This window comes from Delphinus delphis, chromosome 11 (assembly GCF_949987515.2).
Source record: "Delphinus delphis chromosome 11, mDelDel1.2, whole genome shotgun sequence".
NCBI classification, from domain to species: domain Eukaryota; kingdom Metazoa; phylum Chordata; class Mammalia; order Artiodactyla; family Delphinidae; genus Delphinus; species Delphinus delphis.
In genome coordinates, this window is record NC_082693.1 from 8318191 (window position 1) to 8339022 (window position 20832).

General features: G+C 36.8%; 1 protein-coding gene across 1 annotated transcript; it reads right to left on the reverse strand.

Annotated features, from left to right (window-relative positions):
* Positions 1-10015: 10015 nt before the first annotated feature.
* On the reverse strand, positions 10016-20509 carry LOC132434408 (killer cell lectin-like receptor subfamily B member 1). Its single transcript, XM_060026074.1, has 6 exons — positions 20371-20509; positions 15444-15542; positions 14685-14756; positions 13443-13597; positions 12938-13053; positions 10016-10178 (listed from the first exon to the last, which is right to left on the reverse strand). Exons 1-6 carry the CDS (start codon positions 20453-20455, stop codon positions 10031-10033), a joined length of 675 nt encoding a protein of 224 aa, XP_059882057.1. The 5' UTR covers positions 20456-20509; the 3' UTR covers positions 10016-10030.
* Between the last annotated feature and the right edge of the window lie 323 nt (positions 20510-20832).

A 20832-nucleotide genomic window follows, 5' to 3' on the forward strand; every position in this document is an offset into this window, starting at 1 on the left:
ATCACTTTGCTGTATAGCAGAAATTAACACAACATTGTAAATCAACTATATTACAATAAAATTAAGAAGAAAAAGGCAAAAAAAAAAAGCCCAAAAATGCATTCTCAACAGGGGTGACATCACCCCCAAGGGGGCAAAAGTTAGTTCTTATAGGTTGAAAATATCTTATGCTTTTTATGTATAAGCATGTTTATAAACTCAAGATATAAACAGGTACACAGCAATCTATACCTACAGTAATAAAATCTCTTGGGTATGGCCATTAGAAACAAAATGTCTAAAAAGGTTAGTCAAAGACCAAATTGAAAAAACATTGAGAAACCTGCTAAAATATTTTAGAAGGTAGATTTTCTTAACAGGTCTCATGTGGTACTTAAATTACCCTTACGTTGTTAATCCCAACTGTTAATCTTATAAAAATTAAACCTTTAAACCATCTGCCCCCCACCAACAAAATATTTCTATGTATCCTTTTTTTTTTCCTTTTGGCCTTTTTTTTTTTTCTTTTCACTGTGCAGCTTGAGGGATCTTAGTTCCCTGACCAGGGATTGAACCCTGGGCCATAGCAGTGAAAGTTCTGAGTCGTAAATACTGGACTGCCATGGAATTCCCAAAGTCATTGTATCCTTATCAACTGTGCAGGAAGTATTTAACTACTCAGAAAATCTGGCCACCTTAAGGGACCAATGATGGATTCCCTCCTATTAAAGTGAAAGATCCTTATACTACCAGTTAGGGCTGTGCCCATCCCGGGTACCACTGTTTGTGTGGACATGATTTTTACTCTTAAACCCAACAATTCATCTTTTAAAATTAAAAAATATATATATTGAAATATAGTTGATTTACAATGTTATGTTAGTTTCAGGCGTACAGCAAAGTGATGGTTATCCATATATATCTACTCTTTTTTAGATTCTTTTCCCTTATAGATTATTACAAGATACTGAGTATCGTTCCCTGTGCTATACAGTAGCATTTGTTGTTGGTGCAACAAATCATTTTAAATCCTGTAGCCAAAGTTAGCATAGCTCATGATTTTTACCTTAAGGAATTCTCAAGGGGGTGTTTGTGTTATAGCAAACACTTCTTTCTGTACTTCATAAAAAAATACAAACAATCAAGTAAACAGCCCATGACTAAGCTAAAAGAAAAAGCCACCTGGCTCTCTGAAATGAACCTAGAAGGATAATCAGACATGTTTTATCCGTCTGGGTTTAATGATCTCGGTTCTGGGCTTTGTGGTCTATTTCAAGTACTAAAACAATTTTGTTGCTGGTAGTTGTCTGTGTTGCCCTTGACTCTTTGCATCTTATCCAAAGTCTTAGGTGCGATTGCACATCCATGATTACATCACATGATTCAACAACTTGTAACAGCATCATGAAGGACTAATTCTAACTACAGACAAAGTTCTCGGGAAAATCTCCTGATTCACAGAATTTTAGCAATGGCTAAGATCTGGATATCACAGATTAACGTCCTATAACTTGTGTTCATCTGCCTTTAACCAAAAGCAGGAATTAAGATAGAAAAATATGGTCCTGAGAGCTCTTAGCTGGTGTTCTCTGCTGAACATAATTTCACAGAATACAAACATTACACAAGGTCACTCTGGGACCACGATAGAGTGAGACAAAAACAAGGTCACTCATTAATCATCTCTAAGCACAGACAGAAATCAGAACACTGTGTAACTGCAAAAATGACCAAATATTTCCCTCTCTTAGCTCACATCAATGACTGCTGCTTCTTTTCCACTTATGGCTTAAGTCTCGGTATGTTATTCTTGTCCCTTGTATTAAAGCTATTAAGAAACCTTCAGTGACTACACAGGGGTGTGCATGTAAAAAGAATTTTAAAACTCCAAAAAGTATACTTAAATGGAAGTTTTAATAAAGGCAAAAGATCTGATACCACAGGAGAAAGTAAACACAGGCAAATATCAGGAAGGTCCTAGACCTACAGGCACATCTTCCAGGGTCCTCTTTCCATCACACAGGACAAGCTTTGTCTCTAAAACATGAACCGCCAAGATGTGTGTGTAATATCTCAGCCTCTGGGAAATCAAGGCACAAGTTTGTTAGAGATTTTTATTTCCCCACTGGTCACACAGCCAAAACCTGTCTATGTAACCAGGTTTACCTGGTACAGAACATCAATCCATACATTTTCAGCAAAAAATGTAGCCAAACTGATATAGGGCACAGGCATGTATTTTTGACACATTAAACCTCACCTTATAAATCATTAGTTCATCCATCCCTATCCTGTCCATGTTTTCTGGCGTCCCTGGAGATAATCACAGAGTTACCATAAAATAGCTGCAAGTTAGCACTATCCCTATACAGTACTCAAAAACCCCATGAACCAAGTTGCCCAGTGAACCAAAATGCTGGTTTCTGGCATCATCCAATCCAGAGCAAGCCCCACTTTATCAAACTCTCCCCAAACTTCCCAGCACAGGGCCAAATCCTGTAACAGATCCTTCCTAATCCCTTCCTACTGATACACTCTGCCGTGTGAGATAAAGTTGACTTACAGCTGAACTGAACCAGAAGAGCTGCAGCCTTATCCCTGGTAATTCATGGTGGTTCGACTTTGACTCTTGGCTAAAAAAGGGCAATAGAATTTATAAGGTACTGTTCAAAGTGTGAAACTCCTATGTGACCCTTAGGCCAGTTTGTTAATGGATGATTTCCAACTGGTACAACCAGTTAGACAGCCTGACTTGACGATGTGACTGTGGGAATAAGAACCCAGATGGGAACTTCCATCTCGAGCTTTCCCAGAGCTATGATTCCTTGCATAGATCTTGGTAGTTCAATTCAGAGGCAGAACACAGACCACGTGTGAAAAAGAACCCTGGGTGATTGCCCCTGGAAATCTCTAGCCTACCAAATATTTGCCTACATTGTTTTTCTCATGCTGCCCTGTATCCATGGCCTTTAGATAAAGGCTTTACATAAGTATGCTCTATGGAGTCTTGCAATTGTTTTCAAACATCCAAACTGGCAAAAACCTTGCACCCGTGGATCCCCATGGTGTGTAGTATCCCTTGCTATACAGCACATAGCAAACTCAGATTTAACTCAGACCTGTTTTTTAAATTAATTATTTATTTATTTTAAAACATCTATTGGATTTTAATTGCTTTACAATGGTGTGTTAGTTTCTGCTTTATAACAAAGTGAATCAGTTATACATATACATACGTTCCCATATCTCTTCCCTCTTGCAACTCCCTCTCTCCCACCCTCCCTATCCCACCCCTCTAGGTGGTCACAAAGCACCGAGCTGATCTCCCTGTGCTATGCGGCTGCTTCCCACTAGCTATCTACCTTACGCTTGGTAGTGTATATATGTACACGCCACTCTCTCACTTTGTCACAGCTTACCCTTCCCCCTCCCCGTGTCCTCAAGTCCATTCTCTAGTAGGTCTGTGTCTTTATTCTCGTCTTGCCCCTAGGTTCTTCATGACCATTTTTTTTTTTAAGATTCCATATATATATGTGTTAGCATACGGTATTTTTTTTTTTCTCTTTCTGACTTACTTCACTCTGTATGACAGACTTGTACCTTCCAGGACATGGAAGCAACCTAAGTGCCCATCAGCAAATGAATGGCTAAAGAAGATGTGGCACATATATACAATGGAATGTTACTCAGCCATAAAAAGAAACGAAATTGAGTTATTTGTAGTGAGGCGGATGAACCCATTTGTTTTCTCATTGCCTGAACTCTTGTTTAGAAAGTACTTTCAGAAAAATAATAGCAGCTAACCAACAGCTTCTCGGAGATTCTGTCTCATTTTATTATTTTATTAGTATTCTAAAGAATGAAAAATAAGAAATGAATTGGCACTGATATTAAAAGTCATATATAGTGTTCCCATACACACTGAGACAAGATTTCACAGATTGACATGTTTTGTTGAAAACGTAAGTACTATAATCACTTAAACAATGAGGATAGGAGCCCCTCTAGACCAGGAAGTTCTTTGTTTTGTTTTAGGAAAACGAAGACGGGTGGTTATAAGGAGGTATTAGTGGCAACCGCCTCACGATCTGAAGTTGGAGATGGAGGAACAATGTAAATTACACTATCCCAGCTATCTATAGCTGAATAACAAATTAGTTAGTGGCTTAAAACAACCACAGTTATTATTATTATTTTAACAAATTTATTTATTTATTTTTGGCTGCATTGTTGGGTCTGTTGCTGCAGGCGGGCTTCTCATTGCGGTGGCTTCTCTGTGGAACATGGGCTCTAGGAGCATGGGCTTCAGTAGTTGTGGCTCCCTGGCTTTAGTAGTGGTGGCTCACGTACTGTAGAGCGCAGGCTCAGTAGTTGTGACTCACGGGCTTAGTTGCTCCACAGGATGTGGGATCTTCCTGGACCAGGGATCGAATCCGTGTCCCCTGCATTGGCAGGCGGATTCTTAACCACTGCACCACCAGGGAAGCCCACACAATTATTTTTTATTGAATATAATTGACATATAACATTGTACATTTAAGGTATACAACGTATTACTTTGATACATTTATATATTGTAATATACTTGCCATTGTGACAATATTTATTACATTACCTAATTCTGGGACATTATTGTTGTCTATATTCACCATAGATCACTGTGTCTCGTTTACTATTCGTCGTAAGTTTGTACCTTAAACATCATCAGTCTTACCCCCCACCTCCCATTCCCTGGTAACCACTATTTTATTCTGCGTTTTTCTCTTTTTTTTTCAAGTTTAACTTTCTTAGATTGCACACATGAGATCCTACGGTACTTGTCATTCTCTGTCTGACTTATCTCACTTAGCACAACGTCCTCAAGTTCCATCCGTGTCGTTGCAGATGGCAGGACCTCCTCTTGTATTGTGGCTGAATAATGTTCCAACCACAATGACTGTGTTATCTCTTACAACGCTGACAGGGCTCACCCAGGGGATTCTCCCTTTGGGTTTCTAGTGCAGTTGCAATCTGATGATGGCCCTGGGTCTGGAGTTGTTGCAAAGCCTTCCCCACTTACATGTTTAGCAGTTGAGGATGGCTGTTGCCTGGAACTTCAACTTGGGCGGTTGTCCAGAATACCGCTATGTGGTGTTGTAACCGAAAGTGGGTTCCGGCTGCTCCCATTTCCTTGAGACCAGTTCTCAGAATTGTGGCAGTTTATGTCATGGCTATAGTCTGGTCATCATGTAGTTAACTTCTTCCACCTAGTGGGAGTTTCAATATCTACAATAGCCACTCAAATGATATGGCTCAGAATATTATCTATAGCCCTTGAGGAGGAAGTAAAGGTCCTTGACTTTGCTTAATGACTAAACTATTATTGTTTGGTCTCCTTTGACTATTTTCATTTGTTTCTGCACTTTCTTACTTCTCTGATTAAACTTATTCTTTGGCTAAAATTTTTCCACAGACAAAAGGCAGGCTGAGGACGTGGTGGTCGGGAGGACCATAGAAGGTCCTGCTCTGTTTCAGCTTCACTTCTCAGCTTAGAGGCTGAGTTCCAAAAGCAAGTGTCCCAAGAGCTTCTCAATGTAGGCGGAAGGTACACTGATTTTTACGATGTAGCAAGAGATGTCACATTGGTTGAAATCATGTTCAAGGACAGTGGGCACAGACCTTTATTCTCAATGGCAAATGTCAAAGAAATTCAAGGTCACGTTTTTAAATTGACTCTAAAATTTTGAGGGAATGAGCAAATCACTATCCGTAATGCGGTACATTCGATAATAAAATTGGCCTAGACTCTTCAATAAATGAATGCCACAGGGAAATGAAAAAGAGCAGACGGACAATTCTTTAATAAAAGACACCAAAGTAATGTTGAAAACCAGACAACAGGCCCCAAATAGATTCACTTGTGCTAAGCTCCATGCTGCCAAACCAAGACTTAATTAAGACTTAATTACAGTTTTGGCTCTCCCAGAATTGGAATCTTTTTTTTTTTTTTAAGATGTTAGGGGTAGGAGTTTATTAATTAATTAATTAATTTTTGCTGTGTTGGGTCTTCGTTTCTGTGTGAGGGCTTTCTCTAGTTGTGGCAGGCGGGGGCCACTCTTCATCGCGGTGCGCGGGCCCCTCACTGTCGCGGCCTCTCGTGTTGCGGAGTACAGGCTCCAGACACGCAGGCTCAGTAGTTGTGGCCCACAGGCCCAGTTGCTCCGTTGCATATGGGATCTTCCCAGACCAGGGCTCGAACCCGTGTCCCCTGCATTAGCAGGCAGATTCTCAACCACTGCACCACCAGGGAAGCCCCAGAATTGGAATCTTAAACCAGTCAATTAGGAATTGTCTGATAAGAACTAGTTAGGTCATCTGCCTGATAGATTCCTACAATCCCTTAAAGGAAAGTAACTTTGCAATAACCAATCTACTTTTTTTTTTGCCTACAACAACTCCCTTGTTCCTGCTCCTTTCTGCATATAAAAGTCTCATATTTTATAAATCTCCTTGGAACTCCTCTCTATCTGCTAGATTGGATACTGGTTTGAATCAGTTTTTGCTCACACTCTTAAGATTTTTCATATTCCTCAGTTTATCTTTAAAGAGTGACAGTCACCAAATGCAAAGTGTAAACTTTGATTAGATCCAGAATTGAGGAGGCCAGGGGTTCTAAAGGACATTTTGGAAAGATTTGGATGTAAAATATATCTTAGAATATATATTAAATTATTTTGACTTTCTTAGATTTATTTATATATGCAACTTACTATTCAATGCATTCAGAAAAAAAGGTAATAGAAAGCAAGAGAGAGAGGGTAAAGGATATGTAGGAAAATTGTAATAATTGTTAGATCTAGGTGAGGAAAATACTGGTGTTGAACGAACTGTTCTGGAACCTTTTTGTAAATGTGAAACTTTCCCCCATAACTGCATTTTTAAAGTTGCAGCTTCACATTATAGTCACAAGGTGGCGATAGACTCACTTTTGAATTTGTATAAGGACACTCCTGTGAAAGGAGCGTCCGGAAAAAAATATTTCGTAACATAACATCCTCAAATGCTGGCTCTAGGAGGAAAAATGTAAAAATCCCAGAAGGCAAAAATCACTGAGAAAATTCACACCACAGCTGAGTAGTTAAGATTCAAATAAAAACGCTGGAAATTGGAAGAAACACTGAAGTAGGAAGAAGCAAGGACTGATCCTTGCTTCAGGGAAAAACCTAGTTCTAGCCCTGGCTTCATCAAGGTCTGCTTTTGTGACCTTACTCAAGTTGGCTATGAGTAGCTCTCACATGTAAAATGAGGAAAATATCTGAAGAAAAACTTGGAGAGCAATTTCAGTCAGAATTAGAATTCCATTTAGAGATTATGCCTATTAGAGGTCTTCGCTTAGAAATTTTTAGCCAGGTAGAAGTTACATAATTCCTAAAGTAGAACACTGAAAATTTCCCATGAAGCACAAAGGATAAATCCAAAGCACATTCTGATTATGCAGCATTCAAAGTTTATTTTGAAAGGACCCTAATAGATTGTCTTGATAGAGAATGCACTTTGATTCATATACCTGGGTGATCATATTTGGGTTCTAGCCCTATTAGTGGATCACCTTTTAAATGTTGACAAATCATTCTATGCTGCTTATAGTATCATTTGAAAATGGTCTTTTTAGAAAAACTGCTCCTGTAACTCAGCCACCTTGCTGAGGTTCCAGGCAATCAGCAAACACATACAAGAGTGACAAAGGCTTTGAGCTAACCCGAGTCCCAGTCAGCATCTCATTCCAACTGCACTAGAGACCGCCAGCAAGAGCCACCTAGGTAAGCTCATTCAGTAAACAAATTTGATTTTATAATTATTTGTTTATTTTTCAGGAAATATTTATTGAGCATCTGCTATGTGCCAGAACCATGCATTGGCTAAAAATATTAAGAAGGTTTTGATCTCATGGAGCTCATATTCCCATGGAAAGGGCCTAATAATAATAATAGCAATCGTGGTAATCAAAAAATAACAATAATAAAATGATAAGTAGATAAATAATTATCTAATTTCATATATTATGAAGGAAATAAATAAGGTGTTGCAAAGGGACAAAATGGATAAATCTGATTGATACACAACTTTCTTTTGTTCTGTTTTGCTTGGTCGGAAGGGAACAAGTGTAGCCACAAGAACGAACACACACACACACACACACACACACACACACACACACACACACCAAGTAAGTCCACAAGAGGGCAGAATGGAGTTAATCGCAAACAATTGCAGATGTAAACTTTCTGCTGCTGCCAAGGGGTAAACTAAAGGCTATGACCACCAGATCAGGTTACTTCATGAGTTTATAGGTGTTTAGAACTTAAAATTTTTTTATAATTATCTTTTTACTTGCACTTCTTGGATTTTCCTTTCCCACACTGCTTGGTAGGAAAGTCAAAAGTTCTTCCTTTTTACCCATACTAGCATTATAAAGGAAAAGAATCTGATTGCTGGCTACCTAAACATCTGTGGATCAGAAAAAAATGGTTAAACAAACCCCTAGGCTTATGCATCAAGCATGCTTTATTTCTAAATTTTTCCCACCATAAGTGTTTTTCCATGATACTTGCTTTTTTTAAAACTTGAAGTACAGTTGATTTAGAATGTCGTGTTAGTTTTGAGTGTACAGCAAAGTGATTCAGTTATACATATATATATTATTTTTCAGATTCTTTTCTATTATAAATTATTACAAAATATTGAGTATAGTTCCCTGTGCTATACAGTAGGTCCTCGTCGTTTATCTATTCTATATATAGTAGTGTGTATATGTTAACCATGATACCTGCTTTTTAGCCCACACTGTGTATATTGAAGAGCTCTGTGGAATGGGTGGAGCAGGAAGGTAAAACAGAAGGAAATGAACTTCAAATTCAAACACATGGCATAGGAAATAAACAGAAGGAATCTCACTGGTCCAGTCTGGCATGTGTTTTTAAAAAGTGAACACGCAAGAGATCTATCGGAATAAACACATCTCTTCTGTAACTTCAGCTTCCCCAACTGCAGAATTGAAAAATATATCACATTTTCCATTAGAATAATGAAAAATTTGATTACATATTTCCTACAGTGTGAGCCATAGAAAGAAGGAAACATAGAAGGAAAATAAAAACGCAATGAGGAAATTAAAATGGAAAGAGTTAGGGTCCCTTCCCAAACTCCTTTAGTAATGCGCCTCTGATAGGAGTCAAGAGAATGGATTTTAATCAGTGTTCTGCCACAACCCAATTGTGTGATGGTATTGAAAAAAAAAGCATAGGCTGTGGGAGAAGCAGAGGACTTCAGAAATCATTTACTAAAACTTTTCTGGAGGTGAGCGAAGGCATAGAGGGGATGGATGAAGTCTACAGGATTAGAAACCATTTCTCTTAGCTGGTCTGGGCTTTGTTCCATAGAGAATCACTGTCTCTTAAAATGAGGTGTTTTCTTTCTGTATCTGTTTTCCCATTTATTTATTTATTTTTTGTTTGTTTGTTTTTTTGTTGTTGTTTTTTTTTTTGCGGTACACAGGCCTCTCACTGTTGTGGCCTCTCCAGTTGCGGGGCACAGGCTCCGGACGCGCAGGCTCAGCGGCCATGGCTCACGGGCCCAGCCGCTCCGCGGCATGTGGGATCTTCCCAGACCGGGGCACGAACCCGTGTCCCCTGCATCGGCAGGCGGACCCCCAACCACTGCGCCACCAGGGAAGCCCTGTTTTCCCATTTATTGAATGAGGAGATTAAACTTGAATGTCTGTAAGACTAACAACAGTTAAAATTCTCAGTGTTTGTTCCACTTTGTACCACAAAATGCACATTAGGCCATGCTAAGAATATATACAGTTAAAATGAGAGAGACGTGAAATGGAAATTAAAGAATTGGAGAGGGGGGACCTCCCTGGTGGCGCAGTGGGTAAGACTCCATGCTCCCAATGCAGGGAGCCCAGGTTTGATCCCCGGTCAGGGAACTAGATCCCACATGCATGCCTCAACTAAGAGTTCCGCCTAATAAATAAAGATTAAAAAAGAAATGGAGAGGAGATGTGTAGTCAAGTGGCAGAACATACTTTATTTTTGACAGGTTTTAGTTCTTTTTGACAAATCCATTTATTTTCTGTAGCACAGTTCTCGGAAATAATTTGTGTCCTTGAGATGTAAACACAACTGTTTTCTTTAGCGTCACCAGTAATTTGTAACCTGTGGAGCAGAAGAAAAGCCTCTCTTTAGTGTTTGTGATTTTCTCACATAATTCTCCTCATCCAGCCAGTATGTTCTGTAATTTTCAGCAAACAACAAGGTGCTGGTTATTAAGCATGGAATAAGTACCCAGTCACAAATATAATGATATAAGCTTTTAATAGAAAGCTAATATAAACCTCTGGAACTTGCAAGCTCATCTTCACTGGAAAAGAATAGTTCTGAAAAGAAATGTCATAATGATACAAACAAAGGAGAAGCTTTGGAAACTGGGAATTGAATCTCCTATTAACATGTTATATGAAAATTTCCTACCTTCACTGAGCCTCGATTTTCTTAAATATATAGTGTATAGATATTTGGGGAGACATTGAGATCATGTATATGAAAGGGTGATCATGCTTAAACAAAGAATGTGTTCAGTAAATGTAATAAGTACGTAGATACTCAGTGTCTACAGAATTTGAATATATCAATAGTGAGAAAAGGAGGCTCAGTACGTATTGGATGTAGTAGGAGGTTCCCTTTTTTTCCATTCCAAACAGGTTGGTGAGTGTCTGCTACAATATATGTACTATTAGTTCCAAAGAAGCAGAGTCTTATGGCTCATTGCAGGTGGGGCATGAGTAGAAGTTAAACAGTGGGATGGCAAGATAGAGCTGGGGTGCCAGGATGGGGTGTGTGCAAGACATTCACCTATTTGTCTCAAATAGAAAGTGAAGTGGTGGCAGTGGGCAGGGCTCCATCACAGTTTTAATTTGTTCCTTTGTTCCATTTCTCCTTGGAGCCCCTTGGCCCTGAGAAGCCAACCTGATTCTCTCCTAGTGCCTGACACCCTAGTCAAATCAGAATTTCTCTTGACCAAGCTATTGCAAAGGTCCCCTGTATTTTATCTCTTCCACCCTTCCGGTCCTTCCTTTGAATTTCAAGATAACTTTTTTACCGCTCATCTGGCCAAGTGCCCTTCTAAAAGGCCCTAGGTGACTTCCCAGGCCTTCTTTGACCAGATCTCTGCCTAGTTGTCTAACATTATCTCATTTAATCCCCAAAACAGTCTTGTGAAAAAAATTAATTTCACAAAAAACTTAATTTCACAAAAAACTTAATTTCACAAAAATTATTTTCACAAAAAACTAAAAAATTAGTTTTTTTAGTTTTTTATATTATGTTATGATAATATAACTAACACATAAAGGGTGTTAGTTTCACAAAACACCCTTTATGTTTTTCTTTACCTGAAAACCTAGGTAGAGAACTAAAATAAAAGCAGAGTCTAACTGACGTTCTTTCTACTATAATATGATACCTTCCAGGTTTACCTGATCACTATCTTAACCAAATCATCATTTTTATGCTCAGAATAAAGTAGAGTGTTCAATCGAATTTAATCCATCATCTTTGCCTATATTTCTGCTCATAGACACTTCAGAGTTTTCCAGTTTTATTATAAACCTTAATAAAATAAACGTAATGGCCCAATAAGAAGCATACACACACACAAACCAAAATTAACCTTTACTATGTACAAAAAAAAAATAAGTTAATATAAAAGTTGCACTTATGTGTAAATAAAATATAGAAAATAATCCCTAGAAAAACAAAAAAATCAGAGTGTAGTTTATTTACCAAAATATGTTTGCCTTTTCATACATTTATTCTAGTCCAGAACACTTTATTTTAAAATAATCTTCATTTTAAAGTATGGCATCTAAAAAAATATTTTAGAACATGGGTCAAACAATGTCAAAATGTGCTAATTAAATCAACATTTCTTTTAATGTCTAATAATTTTCCACACAATAAATTATTACTATATTTTAGATAAATTTGAACATGCTCCTGTGTCTTGAATTTTAACCTCTTGTTTTTTGAATGATAAAAAAATCCATTTTAACTGTTATTTATACAAATGTGAATAAAGCATTCACAGACTCAAAAAATGTAACACAATATCATCTGTTCTGAAAAACTCATCAGATTTCTTTTCAGAAACTTGGTTGAATGTCTGCATACTTTCACTTTCTAGGGAAAAAAATGTCCTGCCCTTTGTTGTACAAATAACGATGAGGTCCATTAAAAATTTATAATTTAACTGTGTAACATCAATCCTCCTATAACACTGATGGTTAACTTGACCGTCTCACACAAGAAACTATGAGACAACCAAAAAAACGGCAAATAGCTCTTTTGTGGCTTATGCAGATTGACTACATCTCTTCAAACAACCCTCCTTTCAGACCGCTGGTTGAAATAAGCTACAATACTTGTTACAATGTGGGTAGTTTCTCTCAAATGTCTGGATACCCCACGCTGATATTTACTATATTTTTTCCTCTTGTATTCATTGTGCCAATGCTGGTTGTGACCCACTAAGGTATGTGGTCCCACAGTTTGAAAAACACTACTTCAACAATTCTTCATGCCGATAGCTTCCAGCTAGAAATTTCTTAATTTTTAAATGTTGTTATTTTAAAAACTGTTTCATGTGCCCCCACCCAAAGGAGTTAGTCTCTTCCTTGTCTCCTAAAACTCCACTGCTGGTAAAAATATATATTGTTGCAAAGGGTTGATGTCTTTTCATATGTGAAACTTTTCAACCAACTTCAGAATCATTCTTCTTCTCAGACTATTCTGATCCTCCTGAACATTTCTAAACTAAATTAAAATGATAAATCTCAATCTTCAATAACAATGTTACTATCTTGCCATGTAAACCTGATGTAAATTGAATATTCAAATTAGCTTATCCCAATACTCACACATTAGAATTTAAAAAGGATCCATTTATCCACTTCCAGTTCTTTTCTGGTAATGTAAAATTTAATCCAATCCAAAATATAATTGTTCCTTTGTCTATCCGGTTTTGTATGAGCCTCTATAAATAAAACAGAAGAAATGACTGAATATTGAATCTGTTTATCTATTACTGGTTTGCATCCTTCTACCCATCCTCTGAAACCCAGTTCAAGTATCACCTCCTCTCTGAAGCCTTTCCTAACTCCCCATCGGAGTTAATTATTCCTTATTTGTGATATTTCTGTCTGCATACTTATATATATCCAAATATTTGTATTAATGTTGTTGTATTCATTAAATTATATTTATTTTGCTTACATGTCTGTTTAGTGTCTCAGATTGTGAGCTTCTTGAAGTCAAAATTAATACTTCCATCTGCATAGAACCCTCCGGGCTAAAGCACGAAGATCTCGATATGGTTAGAAGCAAGGGCTAAGCCGTATTAAAGTATTTTACTTAATTATTTACCAATTCTTCCTGATCTTGAATAAGCAGCAGATGGGATTCTTTTGTGAAACAGTCGGCTAGACTGTCATTCCAAGGTTTGTAAGTGTCATAAAAAAGCAAGCATTTATCTCCGATTAGTTGCCAATTTGTTGGGCACTTTAACAGAACTGGTCTCTCTAAAGTAAGAAAGAGGAAGAAGAATAAATGTTATGTTTCTAACCTGCCCCCCACCCCACTAACATTAATCACACATGCACAAGTCATTATAAATTCAGGGAAGTCGTTGATCATCACAGTGAGAACAATTCATGAATTTAATATAACTTTGAGGGTTTTGAGACATAGTTCATTCTGGTACTAAGAGTTGAAAATTAGTGACAAATTAAAACACTGACAGACAGAATAACTTGTTCAAGTCCACACAAAGCAGATGCTGGTAGAGTCAAAACTCTTTCTGAGATTCTGTAAATCCATTACAAGAGTTCTTTCTACTCCATGATGACAATATCAAACTTCTCTAAAAAATGGCTACTTTAAACAACATGTAAAATGAAAAGCAAATAACAATTCATTTCCATAAGTTAATGGCAAATACCATGAAGAAAAATTATAAGAAAATTTCTAATTGCTGAATTATATATTTGCCTATTAATGGAATCTATTGGATAGCATTTTCCAGAAGGATTTTCATAGTTTCTTAAAATTTCTGTTATGTACGAATGTATATAATAAATGATCACATTCTGCTACAGTCACTCAACAATAGTGTCTTTATTAACACACACTACTTAATAAGTACATGGACGAGATCAATGTCTTAATGTTTAATACAATAAATATTAAATTATTCATTTTATGTCGTGTTCCATTAATTAACTTCGGACCAGAGTTAGCTGCTTGACATATTCATTAAAATCATCAAATATCCCACTTCAATGCATATTTTACTTTATAGCTTGGGTTTTGGCTATTAATTATTGAATATCCTAGCAGCAGCTTCTCATAAGGCAGTGTTATCTGTTGGTTAAGATCATAGTCTCTGAAGTTAGACCACTGAAGTACAATTCCCAGTGTCACCACTTAGTACCTGTATGACCCTGGATGAGTTGCTTAGCCTTTCCATGCCTCAGTTTTGTCAAACATAAAATCAGAGCGATCATACTATCTTAATGTGTGGGTTGTTATGAACCTTAATTAAGATAATGCATGATACCTATCAAATTTTAGCCATTATTCTTAGGAAAGTCAAGCCACAAAATATACCTGTTGTTTCCTTCCTGTTCTCTTGAACATCCATGCTGCTTTTCTCTGTTGATTTTTGTCTCAAGAATATCACTAATAAATCAGGAGAAATCATTAAGAAGATTAATGCTGAATGGTGCAGTGAAATGGATATGTTATATTTATCACTTCACGAAATTTTTATCTCAACAAGCTTGAAATGCACAGAAGATAAGAGCAATAGCAGTGTAGTAACAAAGGGTCTACTTAGAAGACAACATAAACAAACACACACATAACAAGTGAACGCACACAGACATTGAGTTAGCGGTTTCAACTATATAAGTAAGCTCCCAGGTGTTACTTAAACTCTTAAATTGCTTCCACTCCTTGCCTAATGTTCCATCTTCAGAATAAGTATAATTGTGCCTATACTCCACGGGAGAGATTGCCTAGGACAATCTGGAATTTAGTAGGCACTTAAGGAACTGTAAATAATTGGAAATTTTTATTTTCTTTGTTATTGTCATTGTTTTATCATAATTGTGACTTTTTAAATGTCCTTGGAGCACATGTGAAATCCCCCGTGAAGCCTATCAGAACAGTTAGGAAGAGAAATATGACAAAGGATGACATTTGCTTAGTAGGTACCGGCTGAGCACTGTTAGAGCACTGTTTCATAATTGTTTTTGTTTCATGGGTCTTCCACTAAATTTGGGGTGGCCAAATGTTAACATACTTTAATATTTATGGTAAAGTAGAATAAGTAGAACAAGAAATCAATGATCTTGCATCACTTACCTGAAACACTCAACCCAATCACAGTCAAGGCAAGAAGAATAATCCCGGCACAACAAAGTTTCAGAGCAAATTTATGCCAAGGTGGACCCTGACAAACATCTGAGACATTAAGAAAATATACTTGATTAACTCAGTTGAGTTCATCTAATACAAAAAGCAGAGGTTGTTTGGATCACGTAAGAAAGAGCTAGATTCATGTTGGGGGTAGGGGCAGGAAAGGACATTTATCAGTCATCTTAAAGTAGGGTCCCACAAGATGGAATCTCAGATCCAACTGAGAGTTGCTTATAGATAAAATAGAAATATTTATGCCTGTCTTGTGTACAAAGGATTGGTATAAGAATCAAATGAGATAGATGTGACGGTGTTTTGAAACATGCCAAATGCTATACAAAAATGAAACATATACCCTACCGTACAAAATAAGTCCAAGAATTTTGTCCAACAAGGAAAGCCTTCATTCATTCAAGATATATTTGTTGAGGCTCTGTTTTATGCCAAACAACATGTTAGGTGCTGGTGGTATAAGACAATTCTATTCTTAGACATGGATTTCTCTGCTTTACTGTTGCCTGGAACAATCATCTCCAATTTGGACCAAATGGATGGAATTCAAGGAAGAGTATTTTACGAGCTTGCATGTTATTTTCAGTATTTCAATGAATATAACATAACATGAACCTGTGTCTACAACATTGCATAGTCTAAAAAATGTCAAATACCTTTGTTTTTCTCTGTATCATGTCAATAACGATGTACTGTATATCTCATGTTCATCAAAAGTTGTGATTGTATTAATTAAAGTGGGATCATAATAACCTTATCAATGGATTTTATAGGGAAAAATAATCAAAGAGGAACTTATTAATGTAAAAGACTGAGCAACCGCTTCCAAAATTATATCAGCTCTGACAGGAATTATTCTGGTAATCTGTACTTCGGTATTCTACTTGAAGTTGTGCTTAGACAACTTCTATACCTGACTTATTTATAAGACCCCTTTTATTCCCATTTGGTTTATAATATGTTATATATATTACAATTATAAATTATTTTCTAAATTGTATTATTAGAGCCAAGGGCCTTTACAAGTAAAGGTTTACTAATTTAACTATATCTATCATTTATTTATGTTATCTATTCCTTTTTATATTTTTTCTAATATTCCTCAGTATAAAGGAATACATGCTTTTAGTCACTTGTTAAAAACTTTAGCATCAGATATGTTAAAATGTTGTCTTTATTCTCATTAAATGTTCCAGAGTGACCCACAAATCCATTTCTACTTTAGTTTTTTACACTCTCCCTGGCGATTAAGTTGTGCAACCCAGTTTTCAGACAACTGCTCATGGTCTCTTCATTAGGATGTGGACATTCATAAGAGTTAGCTCTTTCTAAAATGTCCCTGGGGAGATGGAATTTAAGATAACTAAATGTGATAAAAGATTATGGGAGGAAACAGATAATAGATTAGATTTCAGGTAGTGACACCTGGATTATCATCTGGAGGGGAGAGACAAGAGTAGACAATTAGAGGAGCTCCAAGGTCCTGGGTGTACATCCGAAAATGGGAGAACCAGACTGGAGAATATTAACCTAGAACTTCTAAGGCGAGCTCGTGTGACACAGAGCAACTAAACTTAGTGAACCTAAGACTAGTCCTACGTGACGTTTCCTCACAGTTGTATCTACTATTCTACCATTTTTTCTTCCTCAGCCTTTCCTCCCTTGAAATTTTGAAAAATGGAGAAAGCCCTATATAGTCACTATTTTAACATTTAGTACTGAAGGATAGCAGTGGTTAAGAGCAGAGCTCTCAAATCTAGCAGATTTGTAGTAGAGCATGTTACTTCGGGTAACGTAACCTTCATAAACTACAAATTTCCTCACCTGTGAAATGTAGAATAATACTACTTCATGAGGTTTTGGAAAGGGTTGTATGAAATAGTTCTTCTAGACATGGTGTGTGATACATAATAACCGTGCATCTAAAATTTAAAGAACTGAGTGGAGGGTTCTGTGTTGTTTTTCTGCTGCACTACATTAGAACTAATAACAACAATAGAGTTATTGTAACAATAGAGTTACAATAACAAATTGAAGAGGCCAGGTAAACTTTAGTCATCTGGAAATACCACATAAGGCTAGTTTTTTGTTTGGATATAAACAGTATGCCAAATCATCTCACTTTTTTTCTCTAAACCTTTCCATAGCTTTCTCTCAAGCAGATCTAAGTCTGTACGTCTGTAGAATAGCCTACAAATCCCTATTCATTCCGGCTTCCCTTTATATCTCTAACTTTATCTCCTGCTGCTTTCCATGCAGACATGCTCTGTCATTTCACACTAACCTATGAGCTCTTTCTACAAGATGACAGGCATGTTCTCATCCCACGGATCTTGCATCTGCACTGGTCCATCTTTTAAAAGGCTCTTCTCCCAGGAAGCATACCTTTGTCTCTCAATTCTTTCAGGTCTTGACTCAAATGTCATCTTGTCAGGCAGGCTTCTATGATTATTCCATTTGATATCATACCCTCTCCAAAAGCTAACTCTCAATTCCATTTTTTAAAAAATATTTTCTCTATTGCACTTAATATTATCTAACACATATATGTATACATATATGTTCTTAGTTATTCATTTATTTGTAAGCCTTCCTAGTAGTATAATATAAACGCAATAAAGGAAACTATTTTTTCACTATTTTGTTCACTGTTGTATTCTCAGCACCTAGGGCATGCCTGACACAGGTGTTTATTTTTGGATGAATAAATAAACTCTAGAGGCATTTTTGCCAACACCTATCTACTTTTCTAAGAGACCAAATCCTGGGCCATAAACGAGATTCGTCACCACTCACATCTCTCTCTGGTTTTCCTGACTGCTTTTGATATAATCACTATTCTACAGTTACCATTTTGGCTAAACTGTTTAGCCAAAGAGCTTATTGGTAGTTTCACAATAATTGTAATACCAGATCAATGTGTGGCGAAAGAAGGTCACCTGCCATTTCAGTAAACAAAGGATGTTGCGACCTTAAAGCCACCAGCCAGTGCAGCTGCCCGGATAGTATAACTTGAGGGGAATTCAGGATGGAGAAAAACAGGATACTGGCCCTAGATAGTTAAGATGCATGTCAAAGGAATTATTTCAATGAGCCCAGACTTTTGCATCTTCCCACATATAGAAAAACACTAAAATCATTAACTTGAGGTGTCTGTTTCTGTGTTTAGCAGTAATCTTTTGATGTTTTACTACATTTTTTTTTTAGCAAAATCTCCTATATATCCCAGCTCCTCCCTTACCTCTTGGGGACATTTCCTCAGAACTATCAGAGAGGCTGCCTTCTCAGCTATAGTCCTCTGTAAAGCCACCAAATACATAATTCTCAACTTTTAGGTTAGGCATTTTTTTCAGTTGACAAGCGTTTTGTAGTCACACATTTTATTCTGACTTTATTCTATGTTTTCTCAGATTTACTTTTAGAATGATATTTTGTGGAATAATGACGACAATTAGAATAGACAGATTTTCTGGCCTCATTGATTTGGGATCACAGACAGTAGCTTTTAAGGAAAATCTCGCTGTCTTTCTCTATTTTCATTCTCCAATATCTTCCAACACCATCCTCCTTTCTCTCCACTTCTGCTAGATCTGAATAGGGAACAGAAAGTCTTTCTCTTTCGCATCAAAAAATAACCATGGCTTGACAAATTCTCACTGTAGTTATCAAAATTCTCCAATTTCCCGTAACCCCCAAATGAAGGGTATCATGAAACTATTTGACAACCCTAAGACTTTTCAATCTCCAATTTAGAACATTGATAACTTAATACTTTCAAATTATACCAAACCATCCTAAAAAGATACAACCCACTTGCCAAGCACACTATGGAATGAATATCAGGTTGGATAAAAATTGCAATATCATTGATGTTTAGTAAGTTTGGTTTGACTTCAGAATGTAATACTATGTCCTGATGATTTTATACATTTTTTTTCTGCTTAATTTGTAGTTTCTCTTCATCTATCCCCAGGCCATGGAATCCATCACCTAAGACCTCACATTAGAATACCCCATCTCTTTCACTCAGAATACTAACTCCTCTGACATACAGAAAATTGCCAACTTCAACAAGTATGAAATAAGTGCATCAGTGGTATTCTCCTGTGGTTTGTGCCTTAAATCCTTCTAAACTGTTATACTTTTCAATTTAAAAAAACATCAGATTGTTATTATATTCAAGTTTTTGATCTTGAATATAATTTTCTTTCAGAACATTTTTTTCCCTTCCCTTTGAAGGGTGAACGATGTTAATCATTGAGCCTAAACTTTGTATTCTGAAAGGAATGCCACGGATGCAAATGCATTGGAACTTAATCACAGTATTTTATAGAGGGATTTGAAATAAGGTAGGTTACTATTACAGCAAGGTAGTAAAAAATCTCTAAAAATATTCATTTGTTAAAAAAAAAACAAAAGCAAAAACAACAAAAAAGGGACTTCTCTGGTGGTCCAGTGGTTAAGATTCTGTGCTTCCATTGCAGGGGGCACGGATTCTATCCCCAGTCAGGGAGCAAAGATCCCACATCCCTCACGGTGTGGCAAAAAAAAAAACAAATAAAAAAATCAAAATATTCCCTTGTTAATGCATGTAAAATATTTCTTCAGGATCCTTTAGCCAAGGCTCAGTAATAGGAACTATATTCATTTTCCACAAAAGTATCTTGATAAAAAAGAAATCTATAAAGTATGTGATTTTTCCCACATTTGTGATTACCTACCGACAGGCCATGCTATATCTGTTTAACATTAATATAGCTGCTGCTCATCTTCAAAGCCATGATTTAAAGCTACAAATTCAAGAGAAAAATCTAACTATGGAAGATATACAAATGCCAAAAGGAAAATTAAAGCCACTTACTCTGAGGAAGAGATGGGGGTGACGAGCTTTCAAGGCCAGCATTCCTGGATATGTTTAAATCAGCATATATCACAGGTTTGTCCATTGCAAAGAGAAGAATGAGGCACTAGACTTGCGTAAAAGAAAAAAACTACAGTTCTATGAGGCAAGAGAAGCAAAAGGAAGTGCTCAGCCTTGAAAAGCTTTATTATCTTTCTTACCTACCCACACTTCTAGCAGTGGGTTTTCTCTATAAATCAGTGAGAAAATCCACTTACTGGCTGTCCAGTATACTTAGATATGTAATATCTACTTTGTTTAATTAATTGGCCTGTTTGACAGAATTCTGGGAAGGTTTGTTTGTTGTCTTTGTAACCATCCTCTTTGAGTACTTTTCTCAGGGCCAGGACCAGCGCGAGGGAAATGAAGCACTCTCATTTCCCTCCAAAAAAGTCAGGAGTCAAGATAAACAATATTAAATGT